The sequence below is a fragment of the Aethalodelphis obliquidens genome, unplaced genomic scaffold, assembly GCF_003676395.1.
Source record: "Aethalodelphis obliquidens isolate GAN/ISIS:26980383/991018 unplaced genomic scaffold, ASM367639v1 scaffold4, whole genome shotgun sequence".
NCBI lineage: Eukaryota > Metazoa > Chordata > Mammalia > Artiodactyla > Delphinidae > Aethalodelphis > Aethalodelphis obliquidens.
The window spans coordinates 41,338,116-41,362,335 of NW_020837948.1; the positions used below are offsets into that span (position 1 = coordinate 41,338,116).

Consider the following 24,220-nt stretch of genomic DNA (forward strand, 5'->3'; position numbering starts at 1 on the left):
CAACATACAAAAATCTATTGCATTTCTATACACTAACAATGTACTATCAGAAAGAGAAATTAAGAAAACAATCCCACTTACAGTTGCATCAAAAAGAATAAAATACTTAGGAATAAATTTAACCAAGAAAGTGAAATACCTATACACTAAAAACTCCACGACAGTGATGAAAGAAATTGAAGACAAAAGTAAATGGAAACGTATTCCTTGCTCACAGATTGAAAGAATTACTATTATTAAAATGTCTATATTACCCACAGCCATGTACAGATTCAATGCAATCCTATCAAAATTCCAACAATATTTTTCACAGCAATAAGCAATCCTAAAATTTGTATGAAACCACAAAAGACACCAATAGCCAAAGCAATCTTGAGAAAGAAGAGCAAAGCTGGAGGCATCATGCTCCCTGATTTCAAAATAAACTACAAATCTGTAGTAACCCAAACAGTATGGTATTGGCATAAAAACAGACACCTAGATTAATGGAACAGATTAGAGAGCCCATAAATAGGCTCATGCACATATGGTCAATTAATTTACAACAAAGTAGGCAAGAATATATCATGCTGTTTCTTTTTTGACCTTTTGAAATCTTCAATTAAATTTTGAGAAGAAAAATAAATGCTTTTGTATTTAGAGTTTATTCAAAGCTCTCTTGTTTGTTTGTTTTTTAAAGATATTTTCAAGAGCAAGGGCTCTTTACTTAGTTATCCAAATATTAGATTCTTAAAGAGCACATAATGGGGAAGGAGACTATTTTTCCACTATGAGAATTCATAAAGCTAATGCAGTTTCTTTCTTTGTCTCTCTCTTCTATATCTTTTCCCATCCTGTGTTCTGGTGTTCATGTTGTTAGGGCATATTAAGACCATATGTATTCATAAGAAGTGTTCTGTCACTTCTGAGTGCTATATTTTAAGAAAGCTATTGATATATTGATTTGGATGTGGTAAGAGGATGTCCACAATGGAGAAGTGTCCAGAAACCATACCTTGTAACTGGTACTTTAAGCAACTAGTGCTGTTGAACCTAGAGAAGAAAAAGACATTATAGGTGGATTGATTACTTGCAGAATTATCATATGAAAAGTTTATTTGGTGCAATACCTGGCCTACAACTAACACTAATACATAAAGGAACAAGAAATTCACTCTGGGTAACACCAGGACTCTTAACACCAATGAGTGGCCATTACAAGGAGGAATATATTTGTTCAATAGGTTAAAAATCATTACAATTGGTGATATTTAGCAATGGAATAATCTGAGTCCCATCCATGAGACCAGAATACACTGAGTCAAGTGAATATTCTTGGAAAAGGCAACTATATAGGAAGGTCTAAGAGGAAAGACGGTTCATGACTCCATAGCCAGAATGGATAGACAATTTTTCTAGAAGTACTAAGGTACTTCTTCTACCTTATGTACCTCAGGGAGAAATTCATTAGTGCTATCACAGGTTGTAATTCTGAATACATTTTCCAGATGTCACTTGGTTTTAAATAGTGGCTCTATAGGACTTTTACTAATGCAAATAATTAAGTAGACTTATGTTAAATGACTTGGGAACCCAGTATCCATTTATTCATTAATTCAGCAAATATATATTTATTGAGCATCTACTATGCCCCAAGCACCACTCTATGCTCTGGGGATAGAACAGTGAGCAAAAAGAAAAAAAAATCCCTTCCTTTAAAGAGCTTATATTTTAATGATTGTCAAAATTTTACAAATAAATATGTAAAGAATTAATATGGATTCTAGCAAAAAATAATTTTCTCTTTTATATATGTTGATGTCTATCAAATTTGCCTTAAATCACTTCCTGAATAAAAAATTATATTTTTTAAATATACTTTCATAGAATAATCATAGCCATCAGTTATAATTTGTATCATCTTTAAATATATTGTATATATTTCAAAAATTAAACAGAAATATTTTCCTTTTCTAGAAATCTTTATACTTTTCTGGTGAAAGAGAAGATATGGCTCACGTTCCACGCATTAACATATTTGAGATTTTTCTTATTCAGGAACTTGAATCTATGTTTACCATGTAATTCTGTACAAAATTCATTTCTTGGGTTACTAAACCATTATTTATGCTTTTTGGTGTCCATGTGGGTTATGAATATCAAAGAATTCAGTAAAATATACAGTCTTCAAAATTTAATATCACATTTAAAAAAATCCCTGATGGTACAGTAACATCATGAAGTCATTTTAAATATTAGAGGAAGGATGTTAGAGGGGATCAGATCTACAGATCTATGTTGAGAAATGAAAACACTGAGGGAGAGTGATTTTCTAAGGCCCAGAACCAGTCTTCTGGCCCGTGGGCCAGGGGTCCCTCTACCACTCCATACAGGTTCATTTTCTCTGCAATTTGAATAGGCTGTGGGCTTGGCTGAGGTTTGTTAAGAAGGCTGCAAACAGCCCATGCTGCTGTGCCTGATGTGAGTGTTCTTAGGGCACTGCTCCTAACCCTTCTGATCTGTCAAAGGCAGGATGTTTGCATGACCCCAACCAGCTGGCTCAAATTCTCAATTATACTTTGGTTCAGCTAAAGCTTAGCAGGCAGATGACGTTCTGGTTTTCAGTATTAGAATATGTACTACCTGAGGACTTTAGTTAATAAATAGTTAACTTTCTCAATTTTGTAGTGTATTGATATCATTTACACAATACTTTTTTTGAGCACTTACTGAGTACCAAGCAGTGTGTTAAATCCTTAACACATTTCAACTGTTTAATTGTCACAGCCACCTCTCAGGTGGATACTCTTATCATCCCCATTTTACAGAAGAAGAAACTAAAGGGAGGATATATACCGTGCCAGAGGTTATAGGACCAGTTAGCACCAAGGGTGGAATCTGGCTCTTAACTACCATCTGACTTAAATTACCTTAATTTGGCAGCAGGGGCCACAGACCCAGAGAATTTAGATGATCTGTGCAGGGTTATATAAGAGGCTGGTGGGGAATGGGGATGAGTCACAGTTTATAACCATTGCTGGTTATTTTATGATGCAGATGCTCTTAAAATGGTTCCTTCTGCCAGCCTAGGTGAGTTCTTAAACTTACATTCCTCATACAATTTTAAAAATCATTTATATACTTAGAGAAGTAGGTAGTTTTAAAAGATAATAAAGGTAGACATTTAAAATTTTCCTTTGACAAAGTTACTCCATTGTTTTAATAGCTGTTTGATTTCTATGGCAAGGCTGAATTTTTTACACTTGTTGGTAGCAGTTCTATTATTCATAATGTGAAATCTTGGGAGCTCTCTGGTGTAGACTTGGTATTTTCATCTGCCTATTATGCTTGTTACATTGTATTATCCAAGTGAGATTTAAAAATAGTTTCTGATATTAAATGGTGATTCATCCTTTATCATTAAGGCAGATAGGCCAGTTATTTCTGACAATGTAGTGAAGCTCATTTTGCTGCCTTTCTTTTTTAAAACTTTATTTTGTCCAACCTAACAATAATTTCACTGGAGGAGAAAAATTAAAATTGCCTCGTTGACAATGTAGTGATATCAGTTTTTCCTTCATAGAAATTAAACAAAGTAAAAATCTTAGTGACTTTCCAGGGGTCGGTTGTGCTTTTAGAAAAATGCCTAACAAGTTCTCAAGTTTTTGTTTTCAAGACAAATCTTTCTGTTCTGAAGCATTTAATTGTGTGCCTTTTTGAAGTGCAGTATGGATAAGAGAGTCCATTTAATGAAATTCAGAGTTGACTCATCTTTTTCTTCTTCCTTCTCTCTCCTCCAGCTCTTTCTCTTTGTTGTCTGGAACTTTGAGCTCTACATGATACCAATGGTTTTGTTGTTACTATTGACATGGAACTACTTCTTGATAATATCAGGGAAAGATAACAGGCAACGCGATACAGTAAGTCTCTACTTTCTCATTTGCATGTGTTTTTGTTCTTATTCCTAGTCTCTCCACCAAGATCAACATTGAATTCGGTTTTGCAAACCAGAAATTCTGTCTGTAAATACTCAAGTTTGGAGGAAAGTTTTATCAGCTCAAAACTAACGACTCTTTGGTCCTAACACAATAGAAAGTATTCACCTATTTCTAGCATTACTCATTTTGGTAGGAACTAAAATTGAGAGCACACCAAAGAATGAGTTATGATTTTTAGGTATAAGTCGGTTATTCCAAATGATTATTTCTTTTATGCTCCTTACTTGTTTTTATGTCTTAATGAATCCTGAGTTAAGACATAATATCACAAAATTACCTGTGGTCAGACCAAACGAATGTATTTTATTTAAGACAGTTCTCTGTGGTCTGTCATTGGAAGGAAGGAAGACTTGATGGTTGTTGGCCTAGAAAAGTGCATCAGGTACCTTAATTCAGTGTTCATTCACTGAACAATAACAAACACCCTTCTCTGTGTCAGGGGTGTATCAGGATACTGGCTCATGGATCAAGAGCTTTCAATTAACCTAAGGAAAGTTATATTGCACTCACTTGCCCTCTTGGCATTTTTGAAAGTTTTTCGAATGTGTGAAACAACCTTTTCTCTCTCAAAGAGTTTTAGACTGAGAAGCAGAGGCTAGCCACATTATAATCACGTTTGTTATTCTCCCACCAGTCTTCATTCCCCTTAGGCTATCTCAGTCACTACGCCCCTAGCAAACATACAGCTTGAAAAACTTTCCCATATGTAAATAAATGGGAGGGGAATGTCTTACACACGTAGAACATTTGCAGTTTTATAATTCTGTAGACAGCTGTTGAGGATAATTTAAGGGTTTGTCACACATAAGGATCTCTTTGGCAGGTATTTGTCCACATCAGATTACACTGCCTTTTTTTTTTGCCATTAAGGGCCTCCATTTGATTGATAATCAGGACTTTGGCCAACTATTGTGCCCATAATGACGCAGGAAACAGAGTTATTTGACCATAAGTTTAGTAGTATATAATACTTTGTTATAATAGCATCATAATGATTGCACATATACATATGACATAAAAGAATTTTCTTTTTAAATAACTCAAGCAAAATATACTTTAAATGGTTACACAAGCAAAATAGACTTCTTCAAAATAATTTTCTTTATCATCAAAATAAAAGAAAAATCCAGATGCACAACCACCAAGTACCATGGCAAGTTTGCCAACAACGCACCACGTTTATTTCCCTATGTTATTTGATATATTTCTGTCTCTCTCATGAGATTATACATTTGAGGTAAGGAACTGTTCATCTCTGTACTTGCCACCGTCTCTAGCACGTGTTTTGCAAATTAGAGGTGTTCAAACATTTTTTTGTAAAGTTTATCAAACCAAACATGCGATTGCTATTAGAGATTTTAATGGTTAGGCAGCATCAACAGACAAGGCATTGTTATTATTATTGGCAAGGATTTATGGATATATATGTAACTTGCACACTGACAGACAAGCCCCAAATGCCATAAGCCTTGGTGTCGTGGGGACTAATAGGCACTCTTTTCAATTAATCCAGGATGTTTTCTTTAAGAAGATAGGACTCTCTGAGCCAAGTCCTTTTTGTCCCATTTATTTCCAGGAGGTTGTCGAGAGAGAAGAAAATCTACTTTTTAAAAAAAAAATTAATTTATTTAATTTTTATACAGCATGTTCTTATTAGTTATCTATTTTATACATATTAGTGTATATATGTCAATCCCAATCTCCCAATTCATCCCACAAAACTCTACTTTTCATTCAGTTGCCTTGAGACAAATCTGCAAATAAGAATGTTTGCCAAAAAGTGGTAATTTAGCTTCAGGTTCTTAATCCTATGAGGGGGCTTATCTTCAATATTTAGTCATTGGTTTGAGTATTCTTAGTAAAAAATTCTGAAACTATAGACTTTGCTTGTTATTTTCTTCAGAATATACCTGCCTTGGCTGGAAAGGTCCACTTTTAGAGGAAACATAATAATATATAATGTATCCCCTTGCACTTAAAATTCTCTGAGAATTTTTATAAGCCTATTGAAAAGTTAACATATTATGTAAATTTTTCTACTGCCCTTTTCCCCCCCAAATATAACTCTGATATAGTACTTACAAATCCTTCCTTGTGGGCATATCTCTGACTGAATCCCCCTTTTAGCCATGGACAATATTTTATTCTCCAACACAGGCCACTGTGAAACATGCTACAGTCTAACTTTCATGGAATGCCAACTACACCCCATAACTCCCAGTGATTGCCTTTTATTTGCCCAAAACACACATATCCACATATTCTGTTCTTTCCAGGCACCAGAGCAGCAATCACAACGCTTCATTCAGCTTCTCATTCACTGGCTCAGCTGAGACCTTACGTAACTCTTAAATCCAATTTGTCTAATTACGTGTTTTCTGCCATACCCAGCTGTGCATTTGAAATGGTTGCTCCTTTTGAAAAGAAACCTGGGTTATACTTTGCTGGTTATAGATTGCACACACACACACACACACATATATTCACAAGCACATATATGTAAATTAAGAGAAGTGTTTGGAGGGGTTGCTATGCTGTGCCTGACTACTTATCTACCGCGTAGTAGATAGCCCTGGAAGAATGGTACTTTGCCCTAAGTCCTTATTGGTGTCCCCAAAACAATGCAGAATTTTTCAGCATGTGTGAAAACTTTAGGGAATCTCTGAAGAGCATTAATCACACCATTGGCTGATTCCAAATCAGGAAACTTTCTGTTTCAGGAAAAACAGGGGGCGTGGGAGGGCGGTGGATATTCTGTCACACACAAAAAATCATCTGTACATTATTCAGCTGAGAAAATTCAATTAGGATGAAAATTATAAAAGAAAAACAAATCAAAATAAACTTCAGGTTTGTGTAGCAAAAGAAAAAAGAAAATAATATTTCCATGGCATAAGAAGTTATAAGAGAAAAGGAAATAAATACTGTAAAAGATAAAAAGTACATAGTTGGGTAAAAATTCTGTCTTCGAAACATTGGTGGATAGTTGAGATTAATACTAAAATAGGAAAGGATTTCTTTGTCTGTTTATTGTTTATTAAGGAGACCATTTCCTTTTTGGAGACTTAAAGATCACAGGAACTGAAACCCCCAACCTTTTCCCCACCATGGTGCCTGTTCTAGTTTAATGGAAAAAATGAGATGTAATCCTTGCCAAGTAAGTTTTGCTGCATATAATGAGCTGAACCCGTTGAGGACAGGATAAGGGAACAGCCGTTCCTGCATCTAATGCTGTAGACTTAGAGATGCACATGAGAAAGAGGTGTGGTTAGCAATGGTATTTCACCTCTGCTGTTTCTCAGTCAGACTTGTTAAAAATAAGCAATTCTAGATCTAAATCTATCTCTACTTGGACCATGACATTAAAATTTATAGCATAAGAATTGTTAGACTTTTCCAGAGAAAACTGTTTAATACAAACTTCATTCAGAAATGTCTGTGGCATGAATGTCATACTTCTCTTGGTTTAAGCCGTCACTCCAGAACCAGGGGAAAATCACCCCTGCACTGCCCATTGGGCTCGTACCAACTATCCACATTACAGTTACTATAAACTGAGATTTTGTAAGAGTAGATGCCAGGAAGTGATCTTTACTTTGGAGTTAAAAATTTTCGAATCCTCATTACACCCTGGGCACTGTGTTAAGCACTTTCTTTTATCATGTCATTTAGTTTTCCCCCAGGAGAGAGAAGATGATTGTGTCAGCCCAGCCCATGTGTTAGGGCCTCCTAAATCAGGTGACCGCCTGTTCTCTTCTCTGTGACAAGGAAGGGAACATACGTGGAAGAAGCATGGCTACAAGAGCCCTTCCTTGAGAGAGGGGAAATCAAATCTCAGAGGATGAAAGAAACAGGTTGGCCAAAGAAACCAGAGCTCTATTATACTCACTGAGACAGGTATCATCATTACTACTTCACATACAGGGAAACAGGGTAGAGAGGTTAAATGGTTCCAAAGGCACACAGTTAGTTAGAAAGTGGCAGAGTGGGTGTTAGAATCTGTCAGTCTTTCTGAAGTTTGCACTCCTTATCGCACCACTCAACTACATTTCCTCTTGAGGCTATATTTTGGTCCATCCCAGGTCTCCCTGGGTACCTTTTGAGCACATTTCTCCTTTAAGCTTCAGAATGGTCAGTAGTACTAACTCTATCTTTAAGCAAACAGATTGTTGGAAAACCCTCATTTTCCCCACTGCACCCCCATGTCCTCCTCACCTCTCATTCAGGAAAATGGAGCAACTTGAATGTATCAGGTATCCTGCTAAGCCTTTTACAGACATAGTCTCCTTTAATTTTTCATAATAATTTTTTTAAATTATTATTTTTAACATCTTTACTGGAGTATAATTGCTTTACAGTGCTGTGTTAGTTTCCCCTTTACTTCATAATAATTATATCAAGTAAATGATTCTAAATGGTTTTATCCTCGTTTTACAAAAGAGGAAATTCAGAATCAAAGAGAATGATGAATAACAAACTCCATAGAGTGAGTGGGGTGCAAACCCAGCTCTGCCCCATTCTGAAGCCTCAGGGTATTTCTGTGGTACACGTTTGGGCATGCCTTTACCAAGGGATCCACTTTCTAACTGTTTGGAGCCTTACCTGGAATCCCAGGTATCCCCAGATTCCTTCCTGTGAGGTACCTGGTGACCTCTCAAGAATGGGTACTGATGACCTGTTTGATCCCAGGTGACCCCGTTCATTTCAAACAACATTCATGACCGGGAGGACTACCTTCCATCCACCCAGGTGAGCATGGAAGAGTAAATCAAAGCTAAAAATCCTTCACATTAGTGAAGAAAATCTTTGAATATCTTTGACATTCAAAAATTCTTCAAGCAGTGCTTTTTAATTACATTTTAAAAGAGCATTCACTTTTACTGTCATGATATGCCTCCCACTTAACAATCTTAGTTGCCTAATCAATGGAGGCATTAAAAGACTGAAGAGTAGGCTAGATCAATGAAATCATTCTCTGACTCATGCTCTCACTGTGATACCAATTGAGCCCAAATCTGTCTGCTAAAATACTTTAGGAAATACTGAAATGTTTTGTTAGTTCCCTCCCATGGCAAAGCCCTCCATGCTTCTTTTCCCCTTTAGAAGAGCACTGACTATATTTGTTGTTGTTGGGACTATTCCACTTAGGCCCAGAACGTTGATGTCTAGAAATAAAGCTTGTAAGGAGAGAATTTCCTTTGCCACCATAAATGCTGTTGATTGGAGGGCTTCCCTGGTGGCACAGAGGTTGAGAGTCCGCCTGCCGATGCAGGGGACACGGGTTCGTGCCCCGGTCCGGGAAGATCCCACGTGCCACGGAGTGGCTAGGCCCGTGAGCCATGGCCGCTGAGCCTGCGCGTCCGGAGCCTGTGCTCCGCAACTGGAGAGGCCACAGCAGTGAGAGGCCCGCGTACCGCAAAAAAAAAAAAAAAAAAAAAAAAAAATGCTGTTGATTGGACAATTTAGGATCATCCACCAAAGAAACATCTGTTTGTTTGACCTGATTTCCTGTAAATCAAACTCATTTATTATTTTCTCAGCCAGTACTGTCAGTTCCAAAGAAGTCGTCCTGGTGGAATATTTGAATAAGTAGACTATTGAGTAAGTGAAATATTCCTAACAGGATCTGGAAAGACTGGCCAAAGCTGAGCTGAGAGGAGCGGACTCCATGCAAAAAGCACTTTTGGTGCGTGGTCAGACTCCTGACACTTCAATAAGGGCTTTATCGTTCACAGAAAGTAGCGTAGATCAGAGCCTCCTGAGTTTGCATCTCAGTACCAAAAAAGACCATGTACTTGCTCTTAACAGAAGCAGCACTGAGTCATACAGCCTGTAAACACATCTAAAAATTGATGATCACTCTTTTCTTTTTCCTGCTTATTTCAACAAATTTTCTCAAATTTTTAAGAAGGTCACCAGCTTGCAAAAATGTGAGGAAGACCGTGAAAAGAACCAGACCTTTATTTTTCCAACACGATCACAAGCATAAAGAGGTAGAAACCAACAGCCAATCAGATGTCAGTAGAAAATTTCATCCCTTGTGACCCTCTCAAATCTGTTCAACCACTTAGATGTGCCAGATTATTACTCAGTCTACAGACTGGTGCCCTGTACACTGATGACCATCACCTCATCAGGCTCTGGACATACCCCAACAGGACTTCCACATTTTTTCCACTCTCCTCAAGTGCCCCACTCCCACCACCATGCTACATTCCCTCTCTCTCAGGTGACCAAGGCCTTCTGCGTTGCAAATTTTCCTCGAGCTCCAACCCCTGAAGCCCTCTGAATTTGTTCCCAGTTTAGGGTTGCCAGATTTAGCAAGGAAAAATACAGATGCCCAGTTAAATTAGGATTTCAGATAAACAACAGGAGATATTTATATAAAAATAATATTCATTATTTATCTAAATTCCAATTTAACTGGATGTCTTGTATTTTTCTGGCAACTTTCCCCCAAATCACAGCTTGTATTCTTACCTCAACACTAGTAGGAAGGTGATAGTTCTGAAACAAAATGCTGATTTTTTTCCCCCTGCTACTTTTGTCTTTCCGCAATATCTTCGAGCATGGCATAGAAGATTCCTCATGTGTATGCCCCACCCAAACCATATAGCTTCAGCTTTATCTCCCCTGTATTCCAGCAGGATTGTTCGTTCGTTTGTGTGTTTTTTGGTTTTGAGAATGGAATGTTTAATGAGCAAAAGGTGGAGATGGTGGGCAGAAGGGGGCAGGTACAGAAATGAACCAGACAGTGCCCCATTCTCTTTTGTCATCTCTTTCACCCAGAAAGCAACCATTCACCACTTGGGAGAGCAGGAAAACAAAGCTCAGAGAGCTTATGCCACTTGCAAAGGCTCACACAGCACAGTGGGACTGGAACCCACGTCCAGCTGGTTCCCAGGCCTGTGTTCTCTGCCTCTCCTCCAATGCACCCATTCCATAGGCCCAGGGTGGGCAAAGACTTGGTCCACATAACACAACAGAAAGCAAAGAAGGAAGCAATGATGCTTCTCTCTTTGTATATTTGGGGAAACTGAGGTCTAGGATAAGGCAGTAACCTCTGCACTGGCAGTGAGTTTGTGTAGGTGGTGCTGTGTGGGACAGACGTGGTGGCCCAGGGAAGGGCAGTGCAGGCCTGGTCTTGAACTTAGTGGAGGTGCTCGTGCTGCGCCTGGAAGCCTCATGGGCACCAGAACAGATGTGCAGCGGGCCATCCGGCACGATGTGTGGCACTGTGCCAGGACAGGTGGCTGGAGCGCTTGAAGTCCTTGCTGCAGGTGCCAAACATCGAAGGGGTTGAGCTCAGAAGGCCTGCCCACAAAGAGGTGGGCACACTCCCTTGCGAGGGCCTGGCTCTCCTGGGCACCTTGCTCTGGGATGAGCTGCACCGTGAACTTGGAGGAGACCCTGTGGGTGTTGATGAGCAGATGGGAGCCTAGGTGTGTGCAGGTCAAGGCCCCGCAGTGGAGGAGGAGGTCAAGTAGTGCTCTTCTGCCATGGAGGAAGGGGAGCTTTGACGGATGGGGTTTTGACATAGTCTTGACAGAGGAGGACCCAGGGTGGCTGGGACAGCTATGGCGGCAGCAGCAGTATCTGGAGCCGAGTGTATTTGTAGTTTCCCAAATAGTCAATACACTCTCTCTATAGCTTTTACTCTTTTCTTAAAAAAAAAAATATGTTTGCAAATGTACGGTGTAGTTCTTGCTTGTCATATATATTTTATTTTTTACGAAAATTGGATCACATTAAAGGTACTGTTAGCATACCTACTTTGAGTTGCCCTCAAATTACTGGGAAACAACATGCTTTTTAATGACTGAATAATTTCCACCATATGAATACTTTATTTTTTCTCAATTAAACACTCATTTTAGAAATGTTTGTTTCCAGTGTTTATGCCATCTCAAAGAATGTTGCAAAGAAACATCCTAAACAGATCTCTGAGCAGGTTGTCGGTAATGTCTTTTGATCAAGTCCTTGAAGGGGAATTTCTGGGTCAGAGTGTATGCATTTTGAATATTTTTGGTAGTCAATACTGACTTGCCACCCATTAAGGTTTTAATATTTTATATCTATATGCCTGGGTAACCACCAGTTATCTTCATCATTTCTCCTGGCGAGCCATCTCTGACTTCCTGCCCATTCTCACCCACCCCTACGCCTACCAACCCATCTCTACCATCATATACTCCAAGAGCTTAAGTGAACCCTACCCTCTCAGTTCCCATATCCCCCTAGCTGTATTATAATAAAAAGCTCACTGGGGGTCTTCTTCACCTGCCCCAGACTGTTCTAACTGTATCTTCCATCTGTGTATCTAATCCCAGCACAGAACAAGGTGTCTCAGATATAGCAGCACAGTAGTTGCTCAAAAAATGTTTAATGAATGAATACTAAGTATGTTAATCTGATCCTTTTTCCACATCAAAAATTGTCTAATTTTCATTCAACAAAAATGTATTGAACGTTTGCAGGCACTGTGCTAGCTGTTGTCCAAAGATGATTAAGACCTGGTCCCAGTAAATCTATTATACTTCAATACAAATAAAAGAAAGGGAGAGAGAGAAAAGAAGGAGAGAAAAAAAGACCTGGTCCTTGCCCATGACAGTTTGTGGTCTAGTGAGGGAAACAAACAACTAAGTGGAATACGTGGGTATAATAGGTGCAGTGATGGAGGTCTATATATGAAATGCAGAGCATGTGGCCAAAAAACATTTAGATCCTCCCAGATATGTGTGCGTGTGCTGCATATATAAAGAAAGAGGGTCTACCTATTTGTGGCCACAGCTCTATTCCACCCTTCCGTCTGTCCCTTCACTCAGTAACTCCATGTTTGCCTTTAATACTGCAGTGTGTTGTCTATCTTTTTGCTCTATCCTCAAACTGCAGCTCAACTTCAGATGGGAAGATGAGTGTTACCTGTACGTGACATGTCAATTCACATAGAGAAAGATGTAAAGGAAAACAGTTCTATTTTTAAAAGTCAATATACTAAAGAGCCGCCTGTCTAGAAGGCAGACTTCTTTTGCTTTAGATCTATTAGGACTCAGGAGAGATACTTAGAATTTAAAGTTAGTGGTAGTTGCTGCAGAGGACGCTTATAGTTACTCTCATACTGCAGCCCTCACCATCTTCCTGAATCTCTCCCACCTTGCTCAGATTCCCCAAAGATACATATGAGAATGTAACAAGGTAAAGAGATATTCTTCATTCCTATAGAGGATTTCTGCCCTGAAACCCAGCTCTTTTTCCACCAAATGAATTGTCTTGGCAGCCTTGAAGGAAACCTGAAGATCTTGCCCCCATAAATGGCTGAATTTCTCTTATTTGAACCCCAATTGACTCCTGGATCCCCAGGAACTCATTTGAAAACCAGCTTCCTAAACTCTCCTCGAAGTCTCCCATGGATCCAAAGAATTCACCATCTCAATGGTTTTCCAAAGGGTCCAACCCAAGCATCTACCCATTTGTCAACCAAATGGTTTTATTATTTCTGTTCCCTTTCCAAAAGGTCTGCCTCCACAATTTTGTCATTTCTGTCATTGAAGAGTGGGACTTAGGAGAGGAGAAAAAGGGATATCCACGGTTTGGGTCTCATTTCTCAGGGTGGATGTGTTTTCCCACCTATTTCTAGTGATGATCTGGTGGTTCTTTCTAAATGATTTTACACCCTCCTCTTGGTAGATAGCCAAAACTCCTTGACACATTATGGTGAGGGAGATAGCATGTAGGACCAACAGAAGCACCTTCTGGCCGACTCATGATCCCAGGACTAGTTTGCATCATGCCCCGGGTGGTGGGGTGGTGTTAGCTGAAGGTTTCATACAATATTTGTGGAGACTTACTGTCCCTAGTCCAGAAAGGGGACAAGAAATGGCAAGACTTCAATTAACAAACTAAAAATAGAAACCAAGTGATATGTCTTTATCTGCATTGGAAGAAGTTTATAAATCAGAACCATTGTTGGGAGTCCAATAAACCTGAGAGTTTTGTATTCATGTTTTTTAGTGTTCCATGAGTTAAATTTATTAAGAACATGTAATTTTAAAGCCTTTCTGTACATGGAACTGGAGTAGTATGTGCAGGTAACCAAACTAAAATATGCCTTCAAGGGCATTTTCTTTCATGTATTATTGAATTTATTTCATCATTCAAGAAAACGAAAATAGTCATGATACCATATCACTTATTTTTTAAACAATAACAGTATTCTGGTAACATGCTTAAATGAGAGACAGTTCACCTAAACAAAGTTTCCAGATATGTTACACTCCCATGGGCAACAGCAGAAACATCTTAAAAATGAGTGTTGCCACTACCACTTCACAGTTGGTAGAGGTTAAGAGTCCAAACTTTGAAATTACAAAGACCTGGCATTAAATTTCAGACCTTCTACTTGTTAGCTGTATGAATTTATTCATTTCCCCAAGCCTCAGTTTCCTCACCAGTAAAATGGGGATAATACCTACCTTTGTTGAGGTCTTGTGAGGATTAAAGAGACAGCACACTGTGTTAAGCATATAGTGAGTGCTCAGTAAATGACAATTAGGCACCTGACTATGTATAAAACAGGGCAAACCAGTGGGGGTAAAATGGGTGTCTAAACATAGTAGAAGTCACCACCTCTCTTAAACAGTTCACTTGTAAGAACTATTGAAGAGAGTGGTTTTCCATGGCCATTAGTCCTTCTTGGTTTTGAACTTGTAGACAAAGATAGTAAAATTGCCACAGAAAGATTTCCTGTGTCTGTAATCCCCCTGCTATACATATGGAAGTTCCACAAAATGAAAACTACATATTTATCAACAAAAAAAGCTGACAAAGAAATTTGAACAATCCTCTATGGATTAAAGCTTCTTGAAAACTGAAATTTATAGAAATACCAAAAATGTATGCCATTTTACAGATCATATCCATAGATATTTGGAAGAAACGTTTTTCTTGATGATCGTAATACAAATCTCCACCATGCACAGGACATAAAGACAAAGGCCAGCAGCACCATGAGCAGAGAACAGGGCATTTCCTTCCCTGAGACCATCACTGAGTCCATAGCAAAATACTCTTTCCTAACAGCTTCACTCTGGGTGTTGACTAAGAGAAGGAGAAAGGTAAACCTACTAGCATGCCAGGCCTGGGCACAGGGACTAATTCTAATAAATCAGAATAGAACATAAAAATGTCAACTTAATCAAGCATTTAAATTTTATTAATCAAGCCTAATTTTTATGAGTGCAAATAATCACCGAAGCTGGACAAATTTGTTCTCGATTGCATCAGAAACATAATTTTAATATTTAATGGACTGATGAATTTAAATGGAGAATTATCTTTATGAAACATGCTCCTCGTAATTTGCCATTAAATGAGAAATTTTTAAAAAATCAACATAAATCTTACATAAAGGTTATTTGACTAAATGTTGGAACTATAAATATTATAAATACATTATGCACTAATTTAGCAATCACACAGTACACTACGTAAAGCTGAAATGATAAGTGGACCAGGCAAGCTTTTCCTAGAATATAGAGCTCTTGTGTTATATTGTGGGAAGCTCATGATAAAATGGATACAGAGGTTTTGTGTGAGGTTTCCTGAACATCCTTTTCATGCAGGCTTTTGTGCTACAATTCACCATTCACCACACATATTCTTTCCAGTTCCAATGTAGGTCTAAACCCACATAGGCTGTCTTTTGGGAGGTGATTATTCTTTACAAAAAAAGGTAAAAAAATATTTTATCATTATTATTTAGAAATTATTTATCATTATTTATCATTATTTATTTATTTAATTATTTATCATTATTTATCATTATTATTTAGAAAAGAAATACAAGGAAAAAACTGAAGTTTTCTATGATTTTTTGACATTCAAAATCTGCTCCATTTTTAAAGTTAAACTTTCTGACATAATGTTCTCAGGCCTCAAAATATTCTAGGCACAAGGGAAAAAAAAGAAGAAGAAAAATCAAATTAGCATCAGAATATTTTTCTCTTCACATGTCCACCTATTCTTCTCACCCCCTCTACTACTCCCAATTACATTGCTTAAAATAGGCAGTAGCAGTGAATTTTTGTAAAAAGTACATCAAACCTAACAGAGCAATATGGTTCAAAAGTTTGCTCATATTAATCTCCAAGATTAGTGTTTTTTTGTTTTCAAATTCTATTCTTTAAAAGTACTTAATCTTCCCGAAGTGTACCATTTACCTTTATTATATCTGCTAAACTATACATTTACCTGAAAAGAACTTCTTGCCTATTACAACTCTAATGCTCCCAAACATATCTGATGGGGTTAGAGTGAAGAACATTTCTGAGAAGACTGGAAAAGACTGGAGATCATAGCAGCTCCCTCCTGCTGCTTTGCAGAAAATTTTTTAAATAGGTAACGTGGACTCTTTATTAGACACTTAAAAAAAATTCCTAAGGTTGTTTTTAAAACCTGAGACATTTAAAATTGTGCCCTTTTTTGTTACAAATTTGTGCTTCTGCAATGGAAACTTGGTTTTACAGAGAGAGGCTAAAGCATATAATTTTCTTTTTTATTTGAAATCTGTTTATTATTAATGAACAAAAATGTTTTGCTTTGAAAATATTCAATTTTATAAAATAGATTAGTGGTAAGTCTAGTTATCTTTCGATTTCATTTGCAAAGCACATTAAACAATTCAATTTTTTGGCCTTTTGTATAATTTTTAACCCGAAAAATAATATTGCTTCAAGAAAGCATTAGTTTTTAAAAAGCACATTGCAAGTTAATAGTTGACCTATTTTTTCCCTGCTCAATCAAATTAGCATGCAATATTGTAAAGATGCCAAGATTAGAATTTTCCCTACAAGCGAAAATACAATACATTGTGAAGCCTTTAGATGGAGACATAGTTCAAATAAACACTAGAATTCTGTTCACAGTGCTTTGTTTAAGTATAAAAATGAACATTTAAGAATACTGAGAAGGAAATATGAAAAGAAATTCATTTAAGATGCTTATACTGATTATAGAATTTATATTGTATTTAGCCTTTCTTAATGGAAGGGTTTTTCTGCATATTAAGCTGACAAAGACTAAAAGGTTACATACTCTTGGCCAGTAAAGTAAATTTACTGTCCTTGCACCTTACAGCAAAGCATATTATACTGCAAATAAGAATGCTGTTGTTGATGATGCAGAATTCAGGCCGTATGTAATCAGTGGCATGCATCAAAAGTCATCTGATAGCCACATTAAAGCCACGTTTCCTATTAAGAATCAGACTAAATTATAACATGGCACTTCCCAGAATGAGCCAAGGAAACGCATTCTGCGAGAAGAAATAATTGTATTTGAGTGTCTCTGTAAAAATCCGGAAGTCTTTTAGCAGTAAGTAATAATGCTTTTCTTTTTAGTCTGCCTTCTTTTGTATTGCAATATATTCAGCTTCACTGGCAAGCCTATCACACTAATTATTATTACATCTAGTGGTTCAGTTATCTTGATGACTACTGTAGCTGAAATACTCCAAGGTCAAATTCTTAATAGCGTGAATCAGACTAAGCAGCCATCATACATGCAGTTGCTTTTGAGATAGACTAAACAGTGTATTCCAGGCCTGTTTATGGGTTCTATTATTCTTTCAGATGTGGAGTAAATTATACGTACAGGTTAATTGCACCATTCATTTTGCAAAAGTTCCTTCTCAAAAATCTTGAGAGGTGCAGGTGTCCTGTGGTGAAAATGACAGCACAGGCGCACCTATAATGATCTTATTGACCACAGAAGTCTTCAGCCCAACCTCCAGTGCTTTTAAGTGATCCGAAATAATCTGAGTGGTTGGTTATACGCATCTTCTCAATTCATAGACTTTCAATAATTTCATATGATACTTGCACATGTAATACATCCATTGGCACACAAATGCCTATTCTGCTTGGTTTATGTACACACAAAATGGTATAAATGAACTCCAGACCATGTGGAAGCAAACTGCTCTACCCAAATTCCTCCATATCTCTAGAGTGGAAATAAGCATTTAGTTTGTAATGTATCCAAATATAAGCATCTGTACACATTTGGATGTTCTATGAATATAAAATTAAATATGAAACTTCTTTCTTTTGTGACAGTTTTCTTTCTTTAATTTTTTAACATTGCAGTTGCACATCTGGACAGCAGTGATTTCTTCTTTAATTTAAATGTGTTGCTTTTTTATAGACCGTTTTGAGTAAAGCAATTTGAATTGTGCAACTGTTCATTCTGAACATAGAAAAACATCCATTTAATTCAAAGATTATTTCTGAGGGAAAAAGTAAACATATAAAAGAAACTGGTTTGTGTCAGCGCTGGCTTTCCAGGGTTTTTGGCTTTGTGGTACTCAATACTTATCTTACAAAGGTAACATAACCAAGATTTTTCCCTGTTTAAAGACATATAAATAAGTGGAAGACTTTAGCCCTGGAAAAATCATAATACAAAGTGTTTTAAGAATTATTTATGGAGCTTTTAACCCCCTTTTGTCATTTTAGCTTTCAAACATGCACCCTAAATTAGTATTAAAAAGCGGGACTCAGTATCCACTGTCCCGTGATGATTTTAATAGTGAAGTTTACCTGAATCTACTTTTCCTCATCCTTTTACTGTTTTGGTCTGCCTTTTCTGCATCCTGTTGGTCCCCTCCCTTATACATCTTTGTCTAGTGCAGTAATTCTAAACATATTGTCATATTTTTGTTCAGATTACCAGCATCATTTTTAACATTTTCAGCCAAATAAAATTTTATTTCCTTGCAAATCGTAAAGCATTTAGTTGTGTCAAATTATAATTAAAAGTCATAATTTTAATAGACCTCCTATACAACTGTATAAAACATACAGATTCTTCAGATGCAGTTTTGCTCCATTTTGATAATGGATTTTTAAAATATACAGCTACATATTCTATTGTATATGTTAATGACGAATGTTCAGCAAATGTGGACTATGAAAGAAGAAATATTATGCTTCTAAAAATAGTGTTATCTGCTTATTCTTTGGCTGTAATGTAGCTGGAACGCTGCATTTGGGGCTGTCTACGTGTGTTTTTTAAAATGTCATCTTTATTAGTATTACATTCAAGGAATAGTACCAAGAATCAGTTTCTTTCAAGACCTTCCTCCAGTGTGTGGCATATAAGTCTGTGACGGGCGACATTACAGAAGGTCATGTCACTTTTAACTGCTTGCATTACATCTTTCTGATTTCCCTAGTGCCCTTCTTTTGTTTGATTAATACTACTTGCTTTCAAGCAAGGTATCAGAAAGCATAATTTGGAAAAAGAATTCTAGGGCCAATCTGAGATATTCTCCCTTACAAAAAGAGGAAAAAAACCCCAACTTTGTAAAAATGTATCTTTTCTAACACATGCATTTTTGTCGCTCTTCATTTTTTTTTTCCTCAAGGAAATCCTACAGATGTGTTGTTATTATATTATTGCTGACAAATGTTTGGGCAACTGGACTTTGTATACTTGAAAACAAAACTATGTAGCCCTTATTTGGTTTTATTTGAAGAGGAAAGAGCTGGAATTTGAGACTGGGACTCCTTTATTTTATTTGTTTCCTTAGTTAAGTGTTAAACTCCAGCAGTCTTTCTAAATAGCAGGTGTTACTTGAGTTCTCTGGGAAAGGTTGCAATTTTGTGCAATCCTTAAATGCACTTCAGTGATATATACAGTTTGTTTTTAAAAGCTCAGTTTGCAGTTTCTGTATTCATTGCATTTGTCCAGGGCTTATGCCTTAGAGCACAGCCCAGCTTCTGAGACACTGTTGCCTTTAAAGCCATCCATTTCATTGGACCCTTAAAGCCTGAAAATTAGTTGCAAAACCATTATCATTTTAATTGGGAATCTTTATCCACCACTCTACCTGTGCCCCTTTATATGTTCCTTAGTGTCAGTGAAACAACCAGAATTGTGTATGTCATTCAGAACCCTGAATATTTTGCCCAGGAAAAAATATATATATATCATTTAATTTCCAAAAATTAATGTTTAAATATTATTAAATTGATGTTATTTCTACTTTTATTAGTAGCTCACAGTTTTTAGTACTTCGGTACAGGAACTGTGCTGAACACTTTAAACACATTGTCTCATTGGACCCCTAATCAACACTGTGGGGAAGGTGCTATTATCATCTCCATTTTCCAAGGCACCTTAAGCTTCATCTGAGCAAACTGTAACAGTGGGATACATTCTGAAGCAGCTTAAAGGCATCACTAGGAAACCATCTGTATTATAAATCCTCACTTGTAGATGTTTATGTTGTAGCGTTAAAAAGTCACTGGAGGAGGGGAAAAGCCCTCACTCGGGTGCTACAACACAACACAAAGGCCTCTCGCTAACATAACACTTTTCTGCCAAATGTAAAAGCAAATAGTTGTGTTTGGGTGATTCTGGCTGCGCATTTGTGGGGCAGTTGTGCGTAGCCAATTACCCACTTGTGCAGGGTGGGAACAGTTTGGGTTTTGCAAATGAAGAGCCTGATTCTGTAGACCTTTGGAGTCCTTCTTGAACATAAGATCTGCAACTGATTTGTGAAATGCATAAATTAACTTCTTGGTTTTTTTATGGTTCAATAATATTTTGAATCTTTGAAAATTAACTTAAAGATAGTGGAGATCTCCAAATCTTAAAGTAACGGTTAAATATCCATGCTTTCTATTGCCAGGCACAGTTTGAATATTTGATTCATTAATCTGCATCATTGAGTAGGAGGTATGTCTTTGCAGGTGAGCTAGTTGAGTTCTGTGAGATAAATGATAGGCCCTCTACCAAAATGCATGTTCAAAGATATGAAGCATAGATGAGGTTTTCTTCTGTTCGGTCTATCAACAAATATTTCTTGAATACTTATTATGAACTGCTAGGCACAATCTGAAACCATTCTGCCTTCCTTGCACTGTAGTACGATGGTAAGTACTGAAGAGGAGAGATACATAATACATTCTTAACAATAACCACCTAAAATATTGTTTGATTTTTATGTATAAGAATAAAAGTATAATATTCATTTCATTTTCCATATTTGGTATATGAGTCTACATGAGTAATTTTAGGAAAAAATTACTTAATCTAATATATATCAAATAATCATATTGTATACCTGGAATATATATAATTTTTATTTTTTAAAAATAGATAATGACAACCTTAAAATATTACTTAATATAAATCTAAAATTTATAACACCATTTTATATGAGATACAAAAGTATGATCATTAAAAAAATCATGTGAGAGGTCAAACGTTTTTTTGTTTTGCTTTTCCTTTTTTTTTTTTTTTTTTTTGGTTTTAGAACTGGGCAGGGTTTCAGAGCTGGCTGTGCTATCCCACAATCTGGGTCTGAGTTCTAGTTTAGCTACTTGCTGTGTTAGGTGAATTCTTTTGATGCAACACAATGTACTGAAATATTGTGACTGCCTCTCCTATTTCAACCTCCATCACAAAGGTCCCAGTTTGGAATAGTCTGGCATGCAGCACCTCAGTTATACATTGTCACTATTGTTGTCTATATATTTATGATATGCATGCTTCAAATTTTCGGGAAGTTAAAAGTCAACATGAAAGGCTATCTGACAGCCCCCATTTAAATTCTATTGGATTATAAGCCTCTTGTGGGCTGACATGACTATAGATTAAGTATTTGTGTGTTATTCATCTTTCTATTCCCACAGTCCCTAGTACTGTGTGCCTTGGTCAAGGGCATTTGTAATAAATGCTTATGGAGTATCTGAGTATAGTTAGAATGTCAAGAGTCCTTTCTTGCTGAGGCTGAACTACTTTATATGTCCCCAAAATCAGTGTAAACTCTAACCCGATAAAGGAAACAGAACATTGTGCTACTCTGATTCTTTTGAAATGCTGAGTGTCCAAATGAAAGACCACCAGATTCTACCACTTAATAGAAGATTTAAAGGATGACATTAAATTAAGAACAATTTCCCAGTTTGTCAGATACTTTTAGTTATATATCAGCTCGTGAGAACTAGAAGTTTGTGTTTGGGTTCTTCTTTTAAATCCGTTAATGCTTTTAGAAACTTTGAGAAAAATTATTAGGATAACTGAGCGTCCTGACGTATTATCTCAGTTTATGTAACTCTTTGTTTAGTAAGTCTTAGTTACTGAAGTTTTCATTCATAGCATATTCCTGTCTCTATCCTAAAGCCACATGAAAGAAGAGCTAGCTATCTCTGTCTTCTAAAGTTAGGAGCTTTGGGAGAAAGGTTTAAAAATATTTGATAACCATGATTCTGTCGAGTTTATTCAGAGATAAAGATACTGGATAAAAAAATAGAAGCACCACAAGAAATTATATCAAATGGAGTAAACACAGTTATAAGTTAGCACTTGCCTGAATAAGAGCTCCCCCCAGAGTTTTTAAATTTTTGGATTCCATGGAGTGTGTGTGTATAAAAACATGATAAAACACCTGAAATGGGGTGAGGTCTCATTTGTAATGCCTGTAGTTATATATTGATCCAGGCAAGGGGAAATTATTTGGCAAATCCAAAATGACTATACCATTCTGCTGAAGTAGGTAAACCAGGAGCCATTAAAAAATACATGCGTACATATCTATCTACATGGGTTCTATATACATAATATACACATTTGATTATTGAATACATCTCTTCTTTTCTTTCAGTAGTAATGTTCATTCTCATAACATAATCCATGTGTAAAATCACAGAGAATTAAAATTAGAGTTTCAGGTAATCCACAAAATGAACAAGTCATTCAGAGATGGTCAAGAGTTGACACTATATGTCAGAATTAAAATTGGAGCCATGAAAGATATTGTTAGCATTATGCCGTAGCTTACCAGCATGAATCCATGAACAGGCATAGATTTTTATCTTAGGGTTTGGTGACAAGTAAATTAGAAATAGCAGAGCTCTTTTCTGCTTAGTTATCTAGCTCCAAATTTAAAGTGCCTAATTAATATAGACAGTGGAGTAGGTAAAAAAAGAAATCTCCTGATTTAAAGCATCCTTCAAATGAGTGTTAGTTTACCTTATGCATATTTCCAATTCTTTAAATTGTCACAGAACATTTCACACAAATAGGGTTCCCCTGACTGGGATTCAGGTCCCTGGTGTTCATCAATTAAAGGCATAGCATTTTCCTAATCCCTGTCTCTAGATCAGATATTCCCTCTCAGTGCGTCCGTTTCAAATGTTGATAAAGTTTTCACTTCTAAAAGGTTCAAAATGACAGAACAAAATTCTCTCCTTTAAGAGCATGAAAACGACTTCTGTTTCTGTCTGCAGGTAGTGGAGGACATGCTAGAGGACGAGGAAGAAGAAGATGACAAAGATGACAAGGTAATTATCTTTCCCAGCACTTGGGTACCTGGGGATGGGGAAATGTAGACATGACACTGTTTTCACAGACAGTTAAAAAGGAGTTGAAGTGTTTGAGTCCAGAAAATTGGACAGTGCTGTTTATCATCCTAACAATGCCACTGCATGTTGCAAAGAGGGAGAGAGGGCTATAAATCGTCTTCGCTTTTGTCCAGAGCTGGGTCAAATATTTTTCTGCCAGGAACAAAAAAAAATAATTCAGCTTGTCTGGAACTTGATAGCTCTCACGAAGATAACGACAGTGACAACTGTTTTTGAAGGGCAAAAATTTGTCCTATCTTGAGTATTACAAATCAGGCTATACTTGGGGGGAAGAGAGGAGTGAAAAAAAATAGCAGCCTGCATGTGTCAAACATGGATATTGTCATCTGTAATTTTCCAAGAATTGCTCAGCAAAAGAACACGTGTGCGGAGGGCTCCAGAGGGCATTTAAATAATCCCAGTGCTCACTGCCCTGGCTTAGACTTGGAATGGGCCGTGGCTCCTTGGTCAGGAAAGTCTGTTCAGAGGGGCTCGTGTTTCGATTGCTGGTTGGCTTGGGGTTGGTGGCCACAGTAAATAACAGCTAGTTTCTGGGACTGCTTGGATTGGTTGTCCCCTGGGGAGAGTGGACAACTGGAAGGAGGAATCAGAATGGCCTTGCACCACGGCAGCAGTGGCTGAGGTCGGAAGGACAGCTTTCTATGGCAAGGAGGCTAGTGATGCCGGTTTATCATCATCTTTGGGCACTTCTAGATCTAAAATCCAAAAAGTCTTAGGGTGCGATAGAGGGGGGGAGTGACTGAGGGGAGAGTGAAAATATCATTCATTATTTCCACATTGTTCAGCCTATAAAACCAGATTTTGACCTTCATG

The 24,220-nt window shown here is 37.1% G+C and overlaps 1 protein-coding gene across 5 annotated transcripts in view; it reads left to right on the forward strand.

Annotated features, from left to right (window-relative positions):
• The window catches only part of MCTP1 (multiple C2 and transmembrane domain containing 1), a 361,361-nt gene that overhangs the window by 259,763 nt on the left and 77,378 nt on the right, over positions 1-24,220 (forward strand). For 4 of the 5 annotated variants that reach the window (XM_027100597.1, XM_027100599.1, XM_027100600.1 and 1 more), the window contains 2 exons: positions 3,780-3,899; positions 23,273-23,326. In XM_027100597.1, coding sequence (XP_026956398.1) covers positions 3,780-3,899; positions 23,273-23,326 — 174 coding nt within the window. The remainder of the gene's footprint in view (positions 1-3,779; positions 3,900-23,272; positions 23,327-24,220) is intronic. The other variant, XM_027100602.1, reaches the window with a different exon arrangement.